The sequence below is a fragment of the Leiobunum rupestre genome, chromosome 3 (genome assembly GCF_980474605.1).
Source record: "Leiobunum rupestre chromosome 3, qqLeiRupe1.1.hap1, whole genome shotgun sequence".
Lineage (NCBI taxonomy): Eukaryota > Metazoa > Arthropoda > Arachnida > Opiliones > Sclerosomatidae > Leiobunum > Leiobunum rupestre.
In genome coordinates, this window is record NC_143386.1 from 48,813,491 (window position 1) to 48,838,988 (window position 25,498).

Sequence of the window (25,498 nt, forward strand, 5' to 3'; positions counted from 1 at the left end):
ATATTTTACAAGACTTAATTTTAATTTAACCAAGGCTTAGCTTGTTTTGGCCCAATTTTAACGCTATAGCGTTATTAATAGAGTAGTTCCTAGTGGATTTGAGATACTGAACCCAAACTTGGAATACAGATAACGAAGCTTACGTCTGACGCTATGCTTAACCCTTATGCCAAGGCTTAGAGAAAAATTTATAATCTTCGTTGGATTTGAAGTATAGGTAAAGGTGGTTACGTTTGGCACTATGCTTAACCATATTAACACGCGCCAAGGCTTATAGATCCTACACGAATTTTCTTCGCAGTTTGGACTGGATTTGAGATACGGGGCTCAAACTTTTAATACAGTTAAGAGGCTGAAGTTTGACCCTATGTTTAACTCTTTTAACCCACGCCAAGGGTTAGTGACCGTATGCGAATTTTCTTCGTAGTTCCTATTGGATTTGAGATACGGAGCTCAAACTTACAATACAGATAAAGAAGCTTACGTCTAACGTTATGCTTAAGCCTTTTAACACGTGCCAAGGCTTAGAGAATAATTAATTAATTCATCCATGTGGAACTAATATTACGGCCTTGGCCGACTTGTTTATTTTAGACTTTCAATTAGTATAATAACGTTCTGTTTTCAAAATGGGGACGTTCAAAAATTGCTTCAATTATAATGGCGACAATGGACGTCTGAGATGGAACTTTCGCCGCCAGTAGACGCCGACATTGTTGTTTTGTTTTTATTTAAAAATCTTTTTGGATTTATTGATTTTCAAACATTTTCTAGGTTTTTGTTGTCAAGTTTATTAATAAATGTAAACTAACAATTTAAAGCTTAAGGGGGAAGACTACAGTGGCCATTGTCTACTTTCGCGCTAATTCAAGCTGAACTCTTTTAATTTTGTATTTTAACTTATAAAATTAATATTTAAGTGTAGTTTAGTGACTAAAATAATTTTTACAATTTTAAATTTAAAAGTAATTAAGTTATTACGTTTTAATTCGGACCCCCGGAGCTAAACAAGTTGGACAAGCGCCCAAACTACCCTTTAGTTAGGACCTTATGTATCGTTAACTATTGATATTAGAATTATCAAAATTATTTTAAGCACTAGAGGAAGGTTTAGCCTAATCATAAAAATATAATTCACTTATGTAATTGTTAAAACAGAAACGTTCAGCTTGAACGAAAAAGAGGCTTTTACTGTATTCTTCCCCCTTAAACTTGATTACTATTTGTAATTTCGTTTGTTCTGAATTGGCATTACTAAGCGCACTATTTGCATAATCTCAGAAGTATGTATTTAGGCCGTAAGAGGAAGTCTTCCACCGGGAATTTCCGACCTGAAAATTAACGTTTACTAATTTCTAAGTTAGACGTTCTGAAATTTGATTATACTTATTTACTTTAAAATGGTATTTTTCCTCGTGTAGTAGTTTTAGAAAGTCTACCAGTGTATATCTAATTAACCTCCAACATTTTTCGATTAGGTGTGTATAATACAATTACTTTTACCAACGAAGTGTAGTTTTTAGATTTTACATTGCTGTAATGAAATTGGTAAATTTGCAGGGAAATGACCTAAATGGTTACATCTCGTAAGAGGTATATTATCAACTTCTGATCGCGCGTATGTGACGCGAGAAATTGCGCGGATACGAAATTCAACGAGCGCCACACAGACTGCGCTTTGGCCTATTTCCGTAACTTCCTAGAATAAAGCGTTTCAAAACCTCGGCTAATTCATAGTTGTTCCGAGCGAGCGTAGTTTAACCCAGTTTCCGCGTCTTATTGTTTAACGACTTTAAAATGCAAAGCGCTAAGTTTCGAATGATAACGTATCTTTGTCTCGAATTGCAGGTCCCGCGACGGTGCGTATGGTGTCGAACAACTCGACGCCTCCGGTTCCGATGCCGGTCCAAGTACCTCCTGGTCACATCGTCCAGCAACTGGTGGACGAGAATGGCACCTTGCGACAAATCATTCTCTCGCCCCAGTTGGGGCTCGCTCTTCCGCCCATGCATTTGCACCACCCGCAAGGACCACCGCAACAACCACCGCCTTCCCACCACAACGCTGCCCCGCCCCAGTCGCAGACACCCAATCCCAACTTCGTAAGTGTTTACGTTCTCTATCTTAAGGATTATTCGGTTTTACCTAGGAGCAACCAACGCAGCGTGCGAGGAGAACGCAACTCGTCAAAGTCGCGCATTTTCTCACGTACATTTTTCATTGGTTAGACCACGACCAGGCCCGTAGCCATGGGTGGGGGGGGGCATTCGTGAGCGATGCCCCCTCAAATATAAATGAAATTTTCATTGCCCCCCCTGTCCCCTCAATTTAATCCATTCCGCCTCAAAGAATATTATCTGCCCCTTCAACTTTATTAGTTTTTCAAACTTCTATTCTTTGAAATTTTCCTTCATATATAAAACCTAACACGCGATTCCACAAGTCCCTGCCAAATTAAAAATCCATTTTTCTCAAAAAGGCCACCGAAAAGATACGTGGTTTTGTTTTAACGGCGACGACTTATTCACATTAAAATTGTATCGTCATTTTAACGAAATTACCTTGGACAAAATATTAATAAAGTAACATTGAGTTGGCCGCTGAAGCACGAACAGCGCCTGATCTAAGTTTGCCGTGGTTAGACGCTTTAGCGCCTGCTGCGGTCGGAACAGGAAAATTCGGAAACTGTCTTCCCCCCTGCCCGTAAATTTTGCAGCGTAAAGGCTCGTCCAATGAAATTTGTACACAACACTCTACGTTACCGTCTTTAATGACTAGCTGCGTTCTCCTTGTGTTTGTTGCTCCTAGGTTATACCGTTTTCAAATGGCTTATTTACGGAGGAAAGGTAAGGAATCGTAAGACAATAGACGAAACTATAAAGTCCAGGGGGGCTGAAAAGATGGTAGTCACGTGACTTTGTGGAGAACTGCAGTGCCATCTATCCTAAGAAATACGAACTATTATTCATTTTATTTTGCTAATGGCTGTTTAAATTTTGAACGATTAATCTAAAATACCTATTTATAATTATTATTTAAACCATTTTGTAAAAGAAAGGCGTAAGTTAATTAGTTGTCTGCAGTATTTTGTGTATTTGGAAGGAATAATTTTTTCATTACCGTCGCATGGCCAACTACGAACAGGAGTTACCGAATCGAAGTTGGCTGTGAAATGGTAGTCACGTGTTTGATTTCCCAGGGCCATATTAACAAGTTGGTTAAGAGAAAAATTTACTTTATAGTTTCGCCTATTTTAGCTCCTCGACGTTATTCCAGTTGAACGGGGGCCGATAATAAACCGTTTCTTCCCCCACGCGAGTGGCGTTATGACGTCAAAGCTTCATTCTCCTAGTTTCGCTGTTTCTACCGAAAAAGACCATATTTTAACCCCATTTACGCCTCCATTCTCCAGATGGCATATTACGATGACTTATTAAATTGCTTAAAGGGAATATGAACACCGACGCGTCTTTCACGCCCAACAATTTCTAGGAATACCCGGGTATACCCCCGAAACAAACCGCTTAGCAGCGCTAGAGGTATATTCCCTTTAAGACCTACCTTCATTTTCTCCGTGATTTAATATACATCAGAAAGAAATTAACTTTTTTAAATACCGATGTTTTTTTAAATGCCGTTTTTCAAAACAAGCAATCTTAAAAATTCAATTTAAGCGTGTAAACAACTTAATGGCGCATTTTACGAGCTGGGATGGGGGAGGGTGTAAAGAGCTCTTGCGTATGTACTGGTACCTCAAAATTATTACCAAAAAAATGTTTCAGGGCTCCCAGAGTTCCTATAATTTCAATGTGCTCCTATAAATTCCTATTTTTTAGAAATTTTATAGTTTTTCTATAGCTATATCCAGAAATTCCTATAATTTTAAAAATTATGTATTAGAAAACAGCCTTAACGTTTGGGAAAAATTTGCATTCTAAATAGAGCTTAGCTCTGGCTTAGATCCGGTGTTCCCGAAAACATCAAAGGTTGGGCTCCCAGAGCTCCTATCAATTCCTATATGCTCCTATAAATTCCTATTTTTTTGGCTAAAATGTTCCTATAAATTCCTATTTTTTGGCTAAAATTTTTCCTAAAAATTCCTATATTCTATGAAATTTCCTATAATATTTTTTTTAAAAATCGCGGGAGCCCTGATTTTTAGAAAACAGCCGTACAAATTGAACATTCTATTTTTTAACGAAAAAATTAACGGATATTTCCTGTTGTATATCGGCTCTGTTGTACGCTAAAAACATTTAGTCTTTCGTGTCATTCACAAACGTAAACGTTATTCTTTATTTTGCAAAAAAATGTATCGCGAACCCAGGGACCAACCACAGCCGCTGGTTTTTGAAATTTCTACACCGGATCTCTGTTGGGATTTCCCCGTCGCGCGTTACCGAGAATGTATTTCTGGAACTCTTTTTACGAGCATTTGGAATACCTTTCTATTATTTCGAACAATATATTTCGTGGCAAATAATCTCAAATTTTCCTACGCCGCTTTTTCCCCTCCATCGCACGCCCGTACTTCAAAAAGTCTGCATTTCCCTCTTTCGCCTTAATTATGTAAATTGAGTTATTTCATCCGCTTCATTGTTGAGAGTTCAGTTTGGTTGTCAGTAGAATCAGAAGTAAATAAACAGGGTTGCCACACGTCAGGAAAAAATTAGGAAAATTAAATATAGGCAGGGAATTTTAAGAATTTGTAAAAAGTCTGGGAATTCAATTTAATCTTGTAGTGTTGTAAGTCGGAAAATGACAAGAGGCCGTTTTTCCGGAAAAAGTCCGTATTTTTTCGAAACAAAATTTCATTCCATGATTAGTCTAATATATTGTTTGCAAATTTAAGTAAAGCTGAATTTTCGCCTCATTTTTTCGAAACTATAAGTAAAACTAAACCTCTAGACTAGTTTGAACTGATTAAAAATGTAACACTTAATGTTTTGTTATTAGACATTTTATATCGATAAAAGTTAAAAACATTAAAAACCCTTGAAGTAATTATTTTAAATTTTTTATAATTCTGATTTGGGGAAAATTTTCTGGAAAATTAACAACACTACTTGACACTTTTTAAGGTAATTTTACCCTAGATCCATGACAAATTCTGTGTTTATTATTTATTTCCTTGAAAGTTTGGCTATTTCTTCAAAATTGCAATAACCTTTTTACTGAAATATAATAATAATAATAATTATAATTAGCTTAGACCTAAAGCCATTAATTCTGGTGGCCGGGTTACAATGCGTAGGAGGGTGATGGCAAGCCCTTCATGCCACGCCAGCCAAAAGCTCCCTACGATTAACTTCTGATAATAGTAAAAGATAAATAAAAAATTTGGCCTTAAAAAGTCGGAAAATCTCTTAAAATGGTCAGGGAATTTGAATCTAAAATGTTTGTGGCAACCCTGATAAATATTTATCGAGTGTAAGAGTTTGATATATTTCTGTTATAGAAATTATAGAATCTTCTCTTTCGTAGCTAAACGCTTCCATGACATCATTTCAAAACACCGCGCGATCATGCGAAATAATCACGTGACCACCATAGGCGTCTTAATGTCATGGCCGACCTAAACGAGTTACCGTAGCAACGAACGCGGACCATAACCACGTGCAAGCTACTAATAGAGTAGTAACACCTTAGACCAAGAAACACAGGGACGTCTCGCTCATAGCATACCCAACGCTTTATTTTTCGGCGGGGCTTTGTTGCGGCTGCGGTAGGGAGAGGGGGGTTAGGTGATACAGATAGTCAATAGGCGCCATCCATGAGAGATAAAAATAACGTTTTTTAAAGAACTTGAAAAAAAAATCAGCTAAGAGTTACATGTTTTTAAATTATTTTATATTTTTTTAATATTTTCAGGACACAATTATTAAAAAACATACCAGAAATTTCGTTTTTTTGGAGCCACGCTGTGGCAGGCCACGTTCTGACAGATTGTAGGGCTGTGCACGTGACTCAAATCGCCAATAAAAATTGACTCACCTTCGCTACTAGCGACACAGCGCGAGAAAAATAGGAAATAGGCAGCCGCAACGAAGCTTCGGGCGCGAAATATCTACCGCGCGACGTCCCTGTGTTTCTAGGTCTAAGGTAATAACTCCATAGCTTTGGACGTAAATATTTTCTAATTATGACTCTAACCAGAATTTTAACAACGATGTCACTTATTTAAACAAGATGTCACGGACATTTAAGTACACACCATGTATTAACTATATTTTAAATTTGAACAAATTTCCAAATCTTCTACATTAACTTATTAAACCCGAGATAAATTTTAATTTTTAGATTTGTCTGGTTTGGGGAATAAGGTAGCGAAACGCGAACGAGTTAAATGGCGCCTGTATCAATTGGTACGAAATTCAAATATCGCAATAGTGCGTACGCGGGTTGTGGGGTCCCGCGAAGTGGCCAGAAATCTCACTTAAAAGGAATATAACCTGCAAAGCAATCTTTATGGAAGACCCATTCAATTTTTATAAATAAATAACAGTGGCGCCAAACATTTTTAAAGCCAAAGGCAAGAGCGGTCAGACATGGACGTCCATGGGTCAGAGCTGCAAACGTTGGCATTCCACACCGAATACCTGAGGTTATATCCCAGAGGATTGTGTGTAAGAAGAGGATTAAAAATAGAGTAATGGCAACAATGGCACTTTGACGTGCTAGTACGTCACCCATGTTTTTTCTTATAGATAAAAAATTAGCTACCAAAATGGCTGCCATGGCTAAAGCTACGGAGTGCTACTACTTTATCTACGTACTATATAGTTACTACAAAAACAATCTAATTCAGGGTTGCCACACGTCAGGGAAATCAGGGAAAAGTCAGGGAATTTGAAATAGGGCCTAAAAAGTCAGGGAAATGTCAGGGAATTTTAAGAATTGGTAAAAATTCAGGGAAAAGTCAGGGAATTCAATTTTATCTGGGCACTTTTTGAAGGTAATTTAACTCTAGATCTAAGACAAATTCCACGATTATCATTTATTTCCTTGAATGTTTGGCTAATTTTTTCAACATTGCAATAACCTTTTTACTGTAATATAAGTTCATCTAAATTTATTAACTTCTGATAAAAGTAAAATATATAAGAAAAATTTGACCTGAATAATTCAGGGCAAATTTCTTAAAATGGTCAGGGAAAACAGGGAATAGTCAGGGAATTTGAATCTGAAAATTTTGTGGCAACCCTGTAATTGGACCGAAAAAATTTCTATATAAATTAGCGCAGAATTATTATTATTTTAGCGGCAACGAATGTACCCTTTTAAAAACAAAAGAAAGTACATCTCTATTTTTTTTGTTAGAAATCGTTTATTAAGTATTAAAAAAATTTGAAATAATTTTATCAATGAAGATGTTTCGTTTAAAATAGATAGAGGTGTGCAAATTAGGGATGTGCGAGTAGTGGTTTTTGGTGATCGAGTCGGGTATCGAGTACTCGACAAGTTTTGGCGAGTAGTCGAGTCGGGTAATATTTTGGTCGAGTCGGGTACTCGAGTACTCGATTAAGCTAAAATTTTTCCTTATTCGAGTATCGAGTATTTAAGAAAACTCGTTCGGGTACTCGAGTAGTTTGAAAAATCACCCGGGGTTGTCGATTAAAGAAAAACCAGTAGCTAATTAAAAATTTTAATTAATTTTAATAACTTTAAAATCTAAATTAACTTAACTATATTATTCTTCTACTTAGCTTTAACATAGTTCCGTACGGTTTTTAATTGTTAAAAGAATACGTTAAGCCTAACACCCGAAAAACGCCGCCGTCAGAGTCGTGAAAAACCGCCTAAGTGAAGCTCGATTCGAAACCGAAACTTCAGAGAAAGTTCTAGAAGTACAGGAAGTCCGCCTTACTTGTTACTACTACCAATTCAAAGCTAGCCGTCGTACCGTATGCCTAAGAGTACCAGGTAACGGTGGCATTTATTTATATCATAGCTGTGTACTGCGCAGCCGCGCGTTGAAGATAAAATAAAACGCTTCATCGGTGGAGAAAAGGGCTAGACGAAGAGAAAGAGGCTCTTTTAGAGGGGGAGTGTGGCGTTTTTTAGACGATTACACAACGGGCTGAATATTATCGACGGGGAAATAACTCGACGAGTTTAGCAAGCGGCTTATTCGAGTAGTCGAGTACTCGAATAAGGCAAATTTTTACTACTCGATAATCGACGAGTATTTAAATTTTCTTATTCGAGTTCGAGTTTCGAGTACTCGACCTCAAAAAACGTCGGGTACTCGATGATGATCGAGTACTCGCACACCCCTAGTACTGCAAATACCTTTTTTTTGGGGATCGAACCGAATATCAAATTTTTTCAAGGCACGTCAAATACCAAATAGAATATTTATAACGTCAAATAATTTGGTCGAATATTTTTAGAGCAAAATTTTAAGCCAGTTAACTGATCAAATAGTATTTCGAATATCAAATAATTCGACGTATTTGGTTTTGAAATAACGAAATAATTTGCATATTTGTCAAAAAAAATAAAGTAATTGAAATCACTGTTCATTTTACTTGCAATAGTAAAATACTAAACCAAATGAATAATTTATATTTTATTTTATTTAATAAATTTAAACTATAATACTTAACTTTTTCAAAGAAAACTTTTACAAACAAAATTTAAAATACACATTTTTAAATTTTAACTACCCCAGGGGCAGCTAGCGACTTCTATTTTTTAATTACTACTAACTACAATTAAAATCAAAGGATCTGCTATATTTTTCATGCTTTGCAAACACTTCATTAAAATCTCGAGTTTTTAAATATATGTTAAAACACGAAGGAGCAGATCTTTTATTACAAATAAAAAATATTTAATTTAATTTATAATAATTTTAAACCAAGAATTTAGTGAACTCAAAAATTCAAAACCGAAAAATCCAAAAAGTTACTTACTTCAACCTTTGTCCCAGTTATTGGTTTTGTTTTGAACTTGGTTAACGTTTTAGTTTTACTTTGCTATTCTAGAAAATTCCATAACAAAGAACACGCCAATAATCTAGAACAGCTTCTGCCTTTCGCTAAGAAGATTCAGGGTTGGCAAAAAACCGGATTTTAAATCCTCTGGTTTTTTTTGCTGGTTAAAAGATTAAAGATTAATCCGGATTTTTCCAAAAATAATAGATGCGTTTTTTAACTTATTTCTAGCCCTTTTAAGCACGTAAAACTAGTGAATCGTCGTCTGCTTATAGTTCCTATCTCTAGACCGCCTGAGCAAAGATAATTTAAACTCGTACCCTTGGTTCGAAATCACTCTCTCGCGCGTTGCTGATAGCGTTTACCCACTTCCCGCTGGAACTCATGCATCAGATTTATAGCCCGGTGTACCGGTAAGATTGAAACCACACGCCCGGACAGGTGACAAAACCAGCATGGGTAGCAGAACCCTACTACTGATGGTCGCACCCTCGACGCAAGCCGCTCAACCCAGCAGAAGGTGCAGCAATGGGCCGACCAACGCGCCACTTCGCACACAGCAGTGGGATTAAGAGTGGATGCTGTAGCAACTCCAGCCGGCACCCTACCAGAAAGGTAGAGAGCCAAGCCCTTTGGAGAGCTCCTCAGAAAAAATTCGCTCCATGGTTTGCGCCTTACCGCAACCGATGGAGCCCGATTTTTCTGAGGTCACGTGCCGGAAAAGGGTAAACGCTTCGTAACAAAACCGTCAATGGGAAAGCTCTCAGTATTCGAATCTAAGGTACGAGTTTAAATTATCTTTGGCCTTAGAGAACGTTTCGGGAATTTTCGCGCTCGTTTTACACTTATAAGGCTGGACGCGAAAATTTCCCGTTAGGCCTATTGCAATATTTTTGGGTCGACTGTCACCGTCGTGGCGTTTTTGCCCTAGTGTAAACCAGCCTTTAGACTTAGTTGAAATTAGGCTTAGCTCACTAATGCTCTTTCAGAGATTTTAGTTCTCAGTATTTTATTAGTATGCCAGTGACATCATATTGCCTAAATCATCGAATAATTTCGGTGGAAGAAAGTCGGATCCTGTTTGGATGGAAGTAGATAAAGTTGTCGGTGAAAATGGGACATTTAAAGTTAAGTGTAAACATTGTGGAAGTGAAATAAGTGCAAGGGCAGAGAGAGTCAGGCATTATACTGAACTTGTTCAACAACATAATACTGACTCTATGGATATAATAAATTTGGATCTGGAGAGGCCTGGACCTTCAGCATCTGTCTTCTAGTCAGGCTAGCCTAGAAGAAAAAGAGCCTCCACAATTCTCCCGAATTACAGAATATTGTGTTAAAACCTCGCCTGCATTAAAAATGTCTTGATAGATCAATAGCTAATTTTTTTTAGTAACAACATTGCTTTTAACGTCGCTGACAGTTTATATTTTACTGAAATGATAAAGCAATTGCGCCCAGGGTATAAGCCACCGAATAGAAAAGATTTGTCCGGGAAATTGTTGGATGAAGTGGCCGAAATTTGAGTAAAATCGGGATTTTTTAAGTGGATTAAACCGGTTTTAACCGGGTGGATTAATTTAACTGGTATCCGCCACGGCCAACTTTGATCACGCGCTGTTCGCGCTACAGCGGCCAACACATTCGTCGAAATTCCGCGAGCAAGGATTTCCCCCCTATAAACTGTACTATAATGTGTAGGAGGTCAGCGCCACGCTCGGTTGTTATATTGTCCTCAATGTAAAAACTATACTAAAAATAATAATCCGCTAGGGGCGCTGACGTCATACACATCTTTTGCTCATAGGTTAACGCAGAAACGTCAACGAATGAGATGGCCGCTGTAGCGCGAAAGATTAGCGAGACATCAAAGTTGGCCGTGTATCCGCTTTGCCAACCCTGACTGAAGTTTTAATACACTGTATGAATAATGGACGTGCAAGCTACTCTTTATATGGTCCTTGCCGCTGTGGCTTAAAGAGAGGTGCCAGAAATAAGCACTAGTTCGGAAATTTCGCAGCGTTCTCCTCTGATGGCCTTGAAACTCGACAAAAAGACCCGCGGTTATTCGATCAGTTTGCAAACTATTTGAAAATACCAAATACTGTTTTCCTATCTTTTCGAATATTCGACTATTTGATCAAGAAAAACGAATATTCGCGAACTTTCCCAAGTGCTATTCGATTCAGTATTCGATCGAATTATTTGGTCTAACCCAGCGGTTCCCAATTTTGTTTTGCTATGGAACCCTAAATTTTCCACCTAATTCTGGCGGAACCCCAACTCATTTTTTTACTCATCTTAAACTCTTGACACAAACAAAGATGGCCACGCTGCGAATTCTCGGAACCCCTGTGACCCTTTAACGGAACCCCAGGGTTCCGCGGAACACCTTATGGGAACCGCTGGTCTAACCAAATATTTTGCACACCCCTAAGGTTTGTACTAAAATTTTTTAAATCGGTTTTAGTCGGAACCTTCCATTGAAAAAACACAACCGAAAGCCAAACATATATGATAAATTTTGCCTACTCCTTGAAAATAAAATCGGGATAGAAGTCTGTAATGTAACGTGCCCTTCTTCGATGCCAAAAACGTTTTATACTAAATATTTGTCTAGGCTCGCGGATGCTTATCCCCGAGAAACCAGAAATGATGGAGCGAAAATTTCATCCTTCGACGCGACACTTTTTTGTGCCAAAATATTCCTTCGGAGAATGCTAAAGACAAAACATTGGGCTAGCAAATCTCGTCCTACAAGCTACAAAATAGATATATTTAAAAAAGGCTCAGAAATTTCCGAATGGTCAGCGACTAATTTTGCCCCATCCGCGAAACTACGTCGTCTAATCTCTCGTCGGAAGGTGCTATTGAAATGAACTAAATCATAAGTAAAATAATTTTTAAAAGTATGACACTTCACTATTCTCGTAACGCCATTTTTAATGACCGTATAAATCAAATGATTGAACAGGGAAAAGTCTGGAAATTTGAAAATAGGCCTACTTAGTCGGGGAATTCAAATTTTTACTTATATTTTATGAAAGTAATTTTAGTATATTTAAATATAATAATAATGTGATAATTATTTAGTTACTTAAAAGTGTTGGTCATTTTTTAACGTTCCAGTAAAAGTTTTTTTTTGTTAAAATGTAACCTTTATACTAAAACATGTTTAAGGAATTTTATTAACTTTTGATAAAAGTAAAATAGAAAGTTAAAAATTATCTAATGTTGGCCTTTAAAAGATCGGGGACTTGAGTCAGGCAATTTGAATCTGAAAATATTGTATCAACTCTAAATATTAACTTTCTAAACTATTAAATCGGGAAAACATGGTTTTAAATAAGTAAATATAAATTTTGGCGTTGATTTAATTGGTAGAATTTGTAAATTCGCTCCAAGGCACCTCGAGCATGCGAATGTAGATGTTCCATTTTAATGGTTTGTAAGGCTACTTCTCTAGTAATATAATATTATTAACTTGCTTTAATAGAAAACTATTCTTCTAGACTCTAGAAGCATACATGGAATTGCGGCTAAACATTTACCACACGACGTTATAGTTTTAAACAATCAGTATATGTAGGTACATGTTTCTAAGACATATGTTGTATACGTCTGAGTATATTAATCGTAGGACACGATAAAAAAATCCGGGAATAGATTGGAAAACAAATTTATCGTCGGTGAAGGTTTCACAAATGAAAACCTAGTAAAAATATATCGCTCTTTTTAAAAAACACGCAGAGATTTTTACGTAATCTTTGAACATTTTCCCCCCGTCTACTCCGCGAGTAGTTACGGCACTTAGCGTTTAAACATCTTTCACCGATCAAACCAGCCAGACATTTTACGGGCATACCGACCGACGTATACATTTTTTTTTGTGGCTGAGTTTTTGCTTTATTTTTGTAGCCTTGAGTTAAAACTGAGAAGAGGTGCCAAAAATTATCGATGGTTTTTTTTTCCTTCTAAGAAAATATAAAAATATAAAATGTTTGTTGAGAAAATAAAAGTTCATTCCTTTGGTTGGAAAAGGAGTACGGGTGAATTTAGCGGGGCGCTTTGTGGCGGTACGTAGGGGTGGATATTAGCTTCAATCATACAGTATATTCTCCAAAAGTCTGGTTCTTTTGGAACACGAACCCTGCCAGCCGTATTTATGGCACCCTATGAGTCACTGACCTATACTTTTCGCGACGGCTTGTAGCCTGACTTTCTAGCAAATGTATTCGCTACCAAACTAACGATCTAATTATTACACGGCGTAAGTAACTTAAGAGACGAGTATGACAGGTCCTACTAGAGCAATGTATAATTTTCTACTAATAGTTTGTGTCACCACCGACCATATAAATCAAATCGTAGCTATGGACTAGAAAGTTTGCGTTGTTAACCCGTAACTAGTCTTTAGAATTTCCCCCGTCAGCTCTTTTACAGAGCAGCCCAGGCTTCGTCAAAAGTAAATTAAGTTAAGACGCAGGTACCATAGTGTAGTTTTCAACATTGTCTGTCTAGTCTTTAGATCTTCAAAGTAACGATGCCTTAGAATTTCCCAGTCAGCTCTTTTAGGGAACCAATGATATACCAGGACGATTTGATTGACTCTTATAGGGAGGAGCACACTGGCACAGGGCGGAACCTGGATATCCAGGATAACTCAGGGATTTCCAATTTGGTGAAAAAGTCTGGGATTTAAATAATATCGTAAAAAGTAAGGGATAAGTCCTGGATTTTCTTGGTCAACAAACTTTGCATCGCAGAGAAAATGAAGTCTCTTCTCTCGCGCGCTCATGCCTGGCACCTAGGAGCAACAAACACAACACCCCACACAAGGAGAACGCAACCCGTCAAAAGTCGTGGATTTTCTTGCGTACGTTTTTCATTGGCTAGACGCTTTAGCGCCTGCTGCCGTCGGAAGGGGAAAATTCGGAAATTGACTTCCCCCCGCCCGTAAACCGTTCAGCGTAAAGGCTCGTGACGCTCGTCCAATGAAATTCGTACACAACCCTTCGTTAGTGTGTTTAAAGGCTAGCTGCGTTCTCCTTGTGTTTGTTGCTCCTAGCTGGCACCTAGTAGCAACAAACGCAAGGAGAACGCAGCTAGCTTTTAAACACGCTAACGCAGTGTTGTGTACAAATTTCATTGGATGAGCCTTTACGCTGAACGTTTTACGGAAGGCGGAAAGACAATTCCCGAATTTACCCCTTCCAACGGCAGAACGTGCTAAAGGATCTAACCAATGAAAATTGTACACTGGCACCTTTTCCCGATAGAGGACAGACGATCTCAGTATGCTCTTATTAAAAAATAGTTTCACTTTTTACTTTTACCTATGAAAACATGAAATGATTAAAATTAGCAGGAATATTACCCAAAAAAAAATTAATCGTGGAATCCGAAAATTTTGTACGCAGCTAGCTTGTAAACACGCTAACGCAGTGTTGCGTACAAATTTCATTGGACGAGCCTTTACGCTGAACGTTTTACGGAAAGGGGGAAGACAATCTCCAAATTTCCCCTTTCCGACGGCAGCAGGAGCTAAAGCGTCTAAACAATGAAAAATGCAAGACTTTTGACGGGCTGCGTTCTCCTTGTGTGTTTGTTGCTCCTGAGTCCTAGTTGACGTTCAATCGTAATTGTTTCACCGGTTAATTTTGTAGCCAAAACTGAATGTTACTCCCCTTTAAAATTATATTAACCGATATCGTATGTTTTGGTCACACTTCATTTATACTTATTATACTTCATTATATTACTTATACTCAAAAGCAGACGCAGGCAGCGCTACTAGACGACCAATATTTTCATCAACAATTCATGTAGATAAACTTATTTTAACCATATGAAATTGAAAACGAGAATGGTCAACTTCAAGGCTGTAGGCGAATTATCTTAAGTTTCTGGGTGGCTTGAACCTCAAAAATTCCCGGGTCAATTCGCGGGACCTTTTGGTTCAGCCCACCTCGACTTTAGATAAATAGTGTCCTTTTCCGACATCTAACAGCCCTAAAAACCTTAGTATTTTTGTCGAGTTGCGGAATGTCGTTTTAATGGTATCTTTGGGGCCACACGATATCGTCGCGACTAAAGTTATTACTGATTTGCGTCACGTTTTTTCCTTCTGCATACTTGGAATTTTTTTCGGTTTTAGTTGGGATTTTTTCTTTTACCCCCCCCCCCCTTCTTTTCCAACGTAACTTACTTATTAGAAACGTTTTGTCAATGTATGTAGGTCAGGGTTAACCGGCGGATTGGGGGAAGATACAGAGCTATCCTCAAAATGTACCGCGCGTGTTCCAGACTCTCATAGAGTCACTGTAAGGAACTTAAGGGGGAAGATTACAGTGGCCATTGTCTACTTTCGCGCTATTTCAAGCTGAACTCTTTTAATTTTGTATTTTCACTTATAAAATTAATATTTATATGTAGAACAGCCTCTTGTTTAGTGATTAAAATAATTTGGACGATTTTAAATTTAAAAGTAATTAAATTATTAAGTTTTAATTCGGACCCCCGGAGCTAAACAAGTTGGGCAAGCGCCCAAACTACCCTTTAGTTAGGACCTTATATCTCGTTAACTATTGATATTAGAATTATCAAAATTATTTTAAGCACTAGAGAAAGGTTCAGCTTAATGAGAAATATATAATTCAATTATGTAATAGTTAAAACAGAAAAGTTCAGCTTGAACGAAAAAGAGGCGTTTACTATATTATTCCCCCTTAAGTAACCGTTATTTAGTTAGGGGTTTTTTTGTCTTAAGAATAGAATGATACAGTTTATTAAGGAGAAAATTATTTCATTTTACAATAATATTTCAATACCCCGATTTTACCTAGTCAATGTAAATTTTTTTAAATAATTTAAAAGCCACTAAAACTTTATAAACATTTTTCGTGTTCAATTTATCCAGAGTTGAATTTTTGTTTATGCATAAAAACGCTGTTTATAATAGTGTTAAGTAGTTTTTAATAAATCGGTAAAATGTTTAAATTGGCGCCATCTAGTATAAATAAATATAACTTTTAAGGGCTTAGCTTAGGTTGATTTCCCTGTAAGCTTTTAGTATTCGGTCATATTTCCCCATTTGGGGCTTCGACTACTACAGATTCTGATTAAAGCAATTTTGGTCTAGAGGAATTGGTTAAAAATGTAAGTAAAAATGCTACGTTTGTAACAATATATCCTTCGAGCTTATATTATATTTTTTCAGTAGTTTAGAAACGCTATAAGGGTGGAATTTACTTTTAGAATTTGTGATATGGATATCTTTCAGACCTCGAGGTTGGTAATTGTTAATTGTGACTTAAAGCGATGTTGTTTGTTTATTTGGCGCCTACCCTCGGGAAGCCCCTGCGGGTATTCTTCCCCAACACCATTCGCTGTTGCCATGGGTAAAACAGCCTCAAGGAGGGGGGAAAAGAATTTTTTAAGACGGGGGGGGGGTTGTCGAAGGAGAGAGGAATAACTCTTGCTTAAAAAACCCTCGAGATCATTGTCCTCTTGTCACGCAAGAATTCCTTTCTTGATTAATAGCTAGTAACCTGCCGTGTATTAACCTTCGTTTTCGGTCCCATTTTGGGATAGAACAATATAATAAGTGGCTAGTCCTTAGGCCGAAAACACGAACACTAAAGTCTATTTTCCAAAGTCCTTTTTTTGGTTTTATACATTTCATCAAACTTACGACGAAAATCGTTTCAATAGTACAAAAAAGCATCTTTTGTACTGGTATTTTTTCCACCGGGATAATACGAGATCCATTTCCGTTTATTTCGGGATGCGGGGAAATGTGCATCAACGCGTTTTTTCACAAAACCAAATAGATTCAGTGGGCGAAACTTAACATTGTTTGACAGTGGGGGCAAGATACGATAGGCCTATCGTTAAAATGACACTGGTTTCACGTTTTTCTGCAATGTTAAACAGACAGAGAGAGAGAAAAGACTCTTTAATAAGCCATATTCCATTTGATGATTTCGAAAGGGGCGCGTTGTAGATGTAAAATTTTCTCCAATCATTAGAATCGCCACCAACCATCATATCCGAGAATGTTTTTAACATCCTGTATGCCGGATTTGCCCTTATTTATATTAAATTCTTTACGTGTAATATTTATAAAAAGGTTTTTTTCTTAACATAACCTCGTTTATTTCCGTATTCTTTAAAATTTAGTGTCGGATTAAAATAAGATAGTTTTTAAAGAGCTTATAAAATGATTAACTAAATTTCCCATATACGTAGTTTATTAAGCATACGCAAATTACAAGGTACTTTGATAAGTGTTATTGTTTGAATATACTACGTTCCTGTCTATTGAAAGTCCACGTATTTGCTCATCTACGTGGAAAAACGCGTATATTCAAATCTTTATTATCTAAGTTGAGATAGACAGACTGACATTCGTCGTAAGCGTTGTTGATCTCCTGTTTTTTTTTGTGACGTGGCTGTATTTGTACTGACGTTTTCATTCCCTTACTAAGCAGATGCTTAACCATTTTGCTATTCGCAGACATTTTAATTTTTGGTTTTTATTGGGTTTGATAATTGTCTTATTGAGTTGCTGGTACTAAGGAAAGTTGTTTAACCCTGGTAATAAGAATCTTTATTGCATTGGTTTGGTCTTTATAGAATCCTTCAGCGCCTAGCAACGCTACTGGTTCAGGGGGTCCAGGACCATTTTACGCCTACCCACCACCATTCGTAAACCCTCAGTTTCATCCGCACATGCAGAGTAGCAGTAGTGGATTAACCCCTCCCCCTAATCAAAACGTAGTCCAGACGTCTTCCTCAAATATACAAGTAACAGGAAATTCTGCCGGTAGTGGTGTATCTGGTCATCATCACCACATACACCATCACCACCACCACCATCATGGTTCTGGTGGTGTCAATAACAACAACGTTAACGGTCCCTCACAAAAATCAAATTCTCCAGTCAGCCTTCAAATTGGTAATTATTATTATTATCATAATTTAAGTTTCAAACTGACAATTTGTCGATACTTTTCAGCCCAAAGCACCATGAATGCCAACAACTCGAACCCGTCACCAAATGGTGGGGGATCAGGCGTTGCCCCAGGTATTCGAGATGAAAGGGCCCAGAAACAATTTTACAGATTGAAAAAGAAACTTGAAGCCAGAAATCAAAAAGATGGTATTCATATTTTACCTCCTCATCATTATCAGCACATAGGCGCTGGTGTTGGCTCGGGTGGAATAATTCCTCATCCAATGATGACAGGGGCTCCCACAACGGCATTTTTCCTATCCCCGAATCATTCCCCTAAGAAAAATGGTTCCGGTGCTCCTCGAAAAGGTGGTGGCTTGCGCAATACCAGGCATTCTCCATCTTCTGCGTCATCCATGCAGAGCTACGATGGCTTAGAAGATTCAAGTATGCACAGCCAAGATGAAGAAGAATTCCTTTTTATTCAGGAAGCACTTTCCAAAATGGATGTGCCTACGGTATGACTTAAAACATTTACTAACAACCCTCCAGAAGATATCTTTATAAGTAGTATGTTTTATCAGGTAACATTTGTCAGTGCAAGGAGTGTGACTATCCATTGGAAACCTCCTGATTTAGGTCCAACTAATGTAAATGTGTCCACTGATGAGTCCAATGTTAGTGAGAGTACCCAGGAGAGTATTAACGAAGAGTCTAGGCCTCAATTGACTGCCCCTAAAGATGATGCTCCTGCTCCTACAACAGAGAACGACTCTATTAATGCTAGTGGTTCCATCATGGAAATGAATGTGCGAAGCAGGTTAAAAGAGCTGGGAATTGATGTGTCTGATTTTATCTATGAGCTTTATGTGTCTGATAAGAAGTCTAATATGGATATTAATCATAAGGATACCCGATCCAGATTAGCCTATAGGTAATTACCGTCATGTTATAGTAAATGTTGCTCTAGTTTGAGTAATGTTACATTTGTTTTACGTTGTTAGTGGTAGTGATTTGGAATCTCAAGTGAAAGATCTTAAGCCTGCTACTGAATATCATTTTTTGTAAGACTTTAAAATTTGGAATTATTATTAAGAACAAAGTATTGTATAGTTTTTTCTTCCTTCATAGTGCGAGGGCAATCATTGATAGTATAACTGGAGCTCCGTCTCCTTGTAAGTTTTTATGTACTTCGTTTGCCTATTCCAATATTATATTAATCTATTTTATGTTAATAAATTATAGTAGTGTCTTGTCAAACTGAAGCTTGTGAACCTGATGCTCCTTTACCACCTAAACTAGTGTCAAAAACTAAGACTAACCTCATGTTGAAGTGGAATGTAAGTTGTGATAAATTAACAAGAATTCAATTTCAACACTTAAGACTGAATAATTCTTTTGTAGGCGCCTACTGACAATGGTTCTAAAGTGACCAGTTTTTGTTTGGAATATGACAAGGGTACTGGGAAAGAGGACCACTTTATAGAAGTCTTCTCTGGTTTCCAGAAGCAATTTAAAGTGCCCAAATTAAACATTTCAACTCGCTATGCTTTCCGATTATCAGCTAAGAATGACTTAGGGACCAGCGCATACAGTGACATTGTATATTTTTCAACAAGCGGTAGCGTTCCTCCTCAACCACTGCCTCCAGTTTTAAGGAATTCTTACGTCTCCAGGCTGGCTCTGGACTGGCAAAAAAGAATCAATGTTGATGAAGATTTTACACTACAAATGGAGGATGAAACCACTGTAAGTTTTATCTAATATCTACCACATACATTTTCTAAGAAGTTAATTTTTGGGTTACAGAGGCATGGCTTTTTACCGGTTTACAATGGTCGTGAAACAGCTTATACCTGCACGGGTCTCAGAAGGAATTCGGAGTACAAGTTTAGGCTGTGCGCTTTGAATGAAGAAGGTGCGAGTGCTTGGAGCAAAGTAATGGCATTTTCCACTTTACCCGACAAACCTAGTAATCCTGGAAAACCAGCTCCAAAAGGAAAAATTCACTTTGATTCTTTCCGCTTAGAATGGGGTAATTTTTTTCTCTTCGATATGGCTGTCTTTCTCGTGATTTCATATTCAAAGGTTTACAGATCCTCCCAAGGATGATGGAGGATCCTCTGTGACGAAGTACATTGTGGAAATTGATAAGGGTAAAGGTTTTGAGGTTATATTCTCGGGACCCGAATGTGAGTGCCAATGTGATGGATTAAGTCCTGGAACAACGTACAGGGTTAGAGTCATGTGTTCAAGTATTGGAGGACATAGTCTTGTAAGTATCTCTTTTCCATTTAATAGGTGAAAACCACTTTTAATCTGTAATTTTGTTGCAGTATTCCGAGCCTAGTTGCGTAACAACTTCCCCAGTTGCCCCTGGCCGCTGTGCCCCACCACGTCTACATGGAAAACCCAAAGCTCTCTTACTGCATTTAAAATGGGGTATGTTTATATTTCTTTAAATATAGGTGCTAATGTTATTTTTTATTAATGCAAACCATTGAAATGTAGCACCACCAGATTACAATGGAGGGTCGCCTGTTACAGAATATGAGGTAGATATGACCTCCCCTGACAATTCCACTAGGTCGGTGTTCAAGGGTCGTGAGACTGATTGCATGGTTGCTAGTCTTCTTCCTGGAAGACCGTATCTCTTCCAAGTTAGGGCCAACAACAGAGTAGGGGTGAGTTCCTTGCAGTGGAAATATTATAGTATGATATATTTGACTAAACCCGAGCTCTGCCATTAGCCTGGTCCTTGGTCTGACCCCTTTGAAACTGTGAGTGGAGCTGGTCCTCCTGATTCTCCACCCAATTTCTTATCCACATGTCGTTCGCCTCACTCTGTATATCTGTCTTGGGACGAACCCTTAAACAATGGAGCCATAATTACCGAATACAGGATTGAATGGAGCCAAAAGCAAGATGAAGAAAATGACTACAAAGCTGCTTTTTCACTCGTGAGATTTTAATTCTTAACTTATTTCCAAGTAATTATTAAAAATCTTCATTTTATTTGGTTTCAGTTGCACATTTGTTCAACTTTAAATTACGAGGTCAAAAGTCTGATTCCCGCCACAAGATATTTATTCAAAGTTCAAGCTATAAATAGCGCTGGACCTGGTCTATTCAGCGTTGTTAAACCATGCTTAACCCCAGCATCATCTCCCGCAGTTATTTCTTCCTCCTCAATTGAATTAATAACGTGCGAAGCTAATTCAATATCAATAACGTGGAAAGAACCCTTGTGCCATGGATCTCCCATTACAAATTACAATCTTGAAATTACTTGTTCAGGAGAAATTTTCAGTGTTTGTAATTTTGTTCTGGAGGAAACTCAAAAGCAACCGGAATATACTATCTCTGGTTTGAATCCAGAAACGTCATACAGGTTAGCGTGACATATTTGGTCAACTAAATGTACTAGTCTTAAGTGCCTTGTGAAATTTTCAGAGTGAGAATTCAAGCTGCAAACAGCATAGGCCCTGGTCCTTTTAGTTCTTCAGTTAAAATCACAACGAGAGGTCTTCCACCAGCTCCACCTCCTTTAGATTTGGTCACCGCCTCCCAGAATGCACTCAAACTGAAATGGGGTGAAGGAAGAAATCCAGAATTTATACAATACACTTTAGAAATGAAAAACAGCCGAACTGGCAGGTATTGATCGAGGGAGCTTTTTAAATCCTAATATTCCTTAAACTTAATTTAATTTGCTTTAGTTTTGTCCATGTGTATACTGGCACATCTCAAATGCACAAGGTAAGCAAACTCCAAGAGTGTACCAGCTATCGATTTAGGATATTTGCATCAAATAGCGAAGGTGATGGACCATACTCCGATGAATGTGTCTTCCAAACTATAAAAGCCCTTCCACCATCGCTAAAAGGTATTATTTAATTTATTTAATACCAGTGGCATGTTCAATATATATTGTTATTTCAGCACCAAAAGTCGCCTGGAATGCAAATTTTTCGTGCAATGTTGAATGGCTCTCTGTGAAATCAATTGGTGATGATCCTATGTCTTACATTCTGCAATTACACAACTCAAAAGAAAATAGCTACAAAATTGTAAGTTACTAATATTTAAATTTTTTCATGATCTGACAATTTATTAACCCAAGTGTCAATTGGTAGGTGTATCAAGGTCCAGAAATTTCTCATATTGTTGAAGCTATTCAACCTAAAGTAGCTTACAATGTGAGAGTTGCAGCTGTTCGCCATTGCTCGAACGGGGAGGTTTTACAAGGAGCTTGGAGCCCTTCAGTGTCATTGGGCCAACCCGAATCCTTGGGAAGTAAAATGGTTAGTCAGTTAAATCAAGGGGCTGGGGTTGCTGGATCAAATAATGGAACATCATTGAGAAGGTTTTCCGCGTCTTATGCCGGAGTTTCGGCCCTTGTAACCGAGAGAAAGCCATTGACTGATCAACAATGGGCGATGATAATTTTGTTTAGTTTCACAGTATTTGCTATACTGGTAGCCATGGCCATTGAACGTTTTATCTCTTAATGTATAAAAAATATATTTCCAAAAACAAAAAGTAAGCTTTTTTTTTTAAAAAAAAAGTTGAGTTCAACGACCAATTAAGAGATTTATTCTATTTTATTAAGACTCATTTCTTAAACTCATTGCTTTAAAAAATGCAAATATCTACGTGAATACTTTTCCATATGTTGTACTTTTAATATGGTTGCGATACTGCAGAAAGAGGAGGCTTGTTTATTTTTTATTAATATATATTTAAACTGTTTCTGTTGTTTTAAAAGAAAGCCCATTTTGGTAGTGGCAATCCTCACGAAAAATTAAAGTAAGAAAATAGGCTAAAAAATGTGCTGGTTTACATGGTAGCCTATTTTTCTTATGCAAGTAGATAAAAATAATGACACCTCCAATGTCATCTTAAAGTGTTAATTACCAGTTTTATTTTAAAAATATTACACTTTTTAGGTCTTCACTAATTAGAGATATATATTTAAATTTTTCTCGCTACATTTCAAACCAGACTAAAATATATGTAAAACTGAACACTATTTTTGTATAAAACTTACTTTTAGAAAAAAAGGAACCAAAATTTTATTTCAAACGAGGAATAAAAAATAGAAGAGTAGTTTATTTTATGTCAAATATACCTTTCTTCGATGTATTAAGTCTTCCCAAATACACCTTATTAATACCGAACACTTATATAACCCACTTAATTAATTTGCCATTGGTTTTATAATTTTTACATAAATTTAACATGTAATATTGAGTGACGCAAAACTGGCCAGTTGGTCTCTAGACTCTATACCTAAAACTAAAGGGGAATACAAGCTTAAAAATATATATAAATATATATAATGGGGTAAGCGAAATAAAAAAGTCCACTTAAAAAAAATTGTACAGTTTGTTCTTTTTTTGTGCATGCATGATTCAATGTGTGTGTATGTGTGCCTGTGTGTGTAAATATTATATATAACATATATTTTTAAAAAAAACGTGAATAATGTGGTCCTTATATAATTGGCTTTAAATGGACTGGTATAAAAAAAAATTATTCATATCAAAAAATAAGAGTGGCTGTTCGTTTCTTTAACTGGAAAGTTTTACATTCCCAGCTCTCTAAAATATTAATAGGTGTACCAATTTTTTTAATATTTGTAAAGTTTATCATAGACTGGGTATATGTAAAAAGAATTATATTGCCTTGTTTATTCTAAAGTATCTTATTAGTGTTTTTAAATTAGAAATTTCACATAATTGATAAAAAAAACTATTTTAATTGAAGATGAATTGTAAAATTATATTTATTGTAATATTTAATGAAAGGTCTGTTTGAAAATGCTTTATTCCTCAATTTCGGGCAAGTCTATTGATAGGGTAAAGATAAGGTAAATAAAAATCTGAATACAGTATGTTGAATAAAAATAGAAACAATTTTAAAATTTTTAATATTTAAAAGAATGTTGTTGTTTTAATTAATTTTACGTTTAATTACACAGTATCCACAATCAAAAACATTCAAATTTCTGTTAATGTATTTATAACGAAAAATGGGGTGTAGTGTTAATCTTTCCAAAACTCCGTCATAGTTTTAGTGCCATCGAATGGAACAAAACTTTTTTAAGTAGAAGAGAAAACCTCACTGAAGTCTTGGTTTTTCTAAAAATTATTTTAGGTTAGCATTTTTTTGCACTTTGAAAAATTTTAATTCCACTAAAGAACCATAGTTGCATTAAATCGCGTTAAATAAGAATATAAGAATGTTATTAAATGTTAATGTATTGTACAATATATTTTAATTATCATAAGCAGTTCTTTAAATTTAAAAAAGGGTTTCTTTTTATTGTAATTAAGTGGTGCTTTGTATTTTTAAAATTTTAAATTTAGTTATTTTTTGTTCTATAAATATATTTAATTGAAAAACATCCTTTTCTATAATATCTTACCACTCAGCTTTTGGTGCTAATTAAATAATGAACTATTTTTTGGACAAGGGTGTTCAAATTGAGTGTACGCAAGGTGTAAAATGAATGAATCTGATTTTATTTTGGTTTAGAGGCTATATAATTTTTAAAGTCATTTCGTAATTTTTTTATAAGTTAAAAGGTCAATATATCTTATTTATTGACCATATTTAGCAATTTAATTTTTCAACGCAAAAGTTTGCAGTGCTATGCTGGTTTTAACTTTTTAAGCTATTATTTTTTTAATGGTCCTGTTACGGTACTTGTGTGCATTGCACTTTCTTAAGATTTAAGATAGATGTTTTAATATATGTAATATCTTGTCTAAGACAAATTATTTTGGTATGTGTAAAGAATTCAAAAACATAAAAAAATTTATCCAATGTAAACAAAAAAATTAACTACATTAAGGAGCAATGATCGAACACGGCAGCATAAAACTTTCTTGTAAAAGTACGATATTTAAAATTTAGCTGTCAAAATTGTGTGTTCTATTAAAAATGATAAAACGAAGGCTTGTAGTTTTATTTTGAGAGAAACTTATGTAGTCAGCCATAAACACCAAAAATAAAGTTAAAATTAACGTGTAAATGTAAACTCAGTACTAAAAACAAACAAAACATAAGGGCTACGTTCAGCAGCAGTCAACGGAAAAAAAACCCGATGGATTTGATATTTTCCACCGATGAGCTTTTTCGTCATAATGACGCAGTGTTTCCACTCTGCGGTAGAGATTTTCGCCTATTTTAGGGGCAATTTTACCAGTTTTCGCCGGTTCTATAGTCGATTTTCGCCGCCGTTTTCACCGCAATTTCCCCCCATTAGATTTACCTTAATTTTTTTAGTGAGTGTCACTTCATATTTTATATCTCTTTATTTCCAATCTTCAAATGTTATACATTTTTAATTGGTATATATAAAAATTTAATGGGCGGACATAGGGGGCAGAGTAGAGGGACTACAGAGACGACGATTTTTTAGTTTTTGTGACTGAAAATATCGAAAAATATTTTCGCCGCAATTTGCGCCGTTTCCAATGGTTTTCGCCGCTTTTTCGCCTTTTCGCCGGTTTTAAAATTTATGGTGCCCACCGAAACAGTTTTCGCCGAAAACGCCCTTTTTCGCCGCAAAGTGGAAACACTGTAATGACGTTGT

At 36.5% G+C, this 25,498-nt stretch overlaps 1 protein-coding gene across 4 annotated transcripts in view; it reads left to right on the plus strand.

Moving 5' to 3' along the window:
- Positions 1–24,856, plus strand: part of mtgo (miles to go) — a 42,190-nt gene extending 17,334 nt beyond the window's left edge. For 3 of the 4 annotated variants that reach the window (XM_090168579.1, XM_090168580.1, XM_090168582.1), the window contains 18 exons: positions 1,849–2,102; positions 17,577–17,898; positions 17,959–18,413; positions 18,480–18,829; positions 18,900–18,959; positions 19,027–19,070; positions 19,141–19,235; positions 19,300–19,644; positions 19,705–19,930; positions 19,992–20,170; positions 20,232–20,337; positions 20,407–20,579; positions 20,646–20,855; positions 20,922–21,286; positions 21,349–21,552; positions 21,615–21,781; positions 21,838–21,965; positions 22,032–24,856. In XM_090168579.1, the coding sequence (XP_090024705.1) occupies positions 1,849–2,102; positions 17,577–17,898; positions 17,959–18,413; positions 18,480–18,829; positions 18,900–18,959; positions 19,027–19,070; positions 19,141–19,235; positions 19,300–19,644; positions 19,705–19,930; positions 19,992–20,170; positions 20,232–20,337; positions 20,407–20,579; positions 20,646–20,855; positions 20,922–21,286; positions 21,349–21,552; positions 21,615–21,781; positions 21,838–21,965; positions 22,032–22,406 (4,058 nt within the window). In that variant the 3' untranslated portion in view covers positions 22,407–24,856. The remainder of the gene's footprint in view (positions 1–1,848; positions 2,103–17,576; positions 17,899–17,958; positions 18,414–18,479; positions 18,830–18,899; positions 18,960–19,026; positions 19,071–19,140; positions 19,236–19,299; positions 19,645–19,704; positions 19,931–19,991; positions 20,171–20,231; positions 20,338–20,406; positions 20,580–20,645; positions 20,856–20,921; positions 21,287–21,348; positions 21,553–21,614; positions 21,782–21,837; positions 21,966–22,031) is intronic. The other variant, XM_090168581.1, reaches the window with a different exon arrangement.
- Positions 24,857–25,498: the final 642 nt, after the last annotated feature.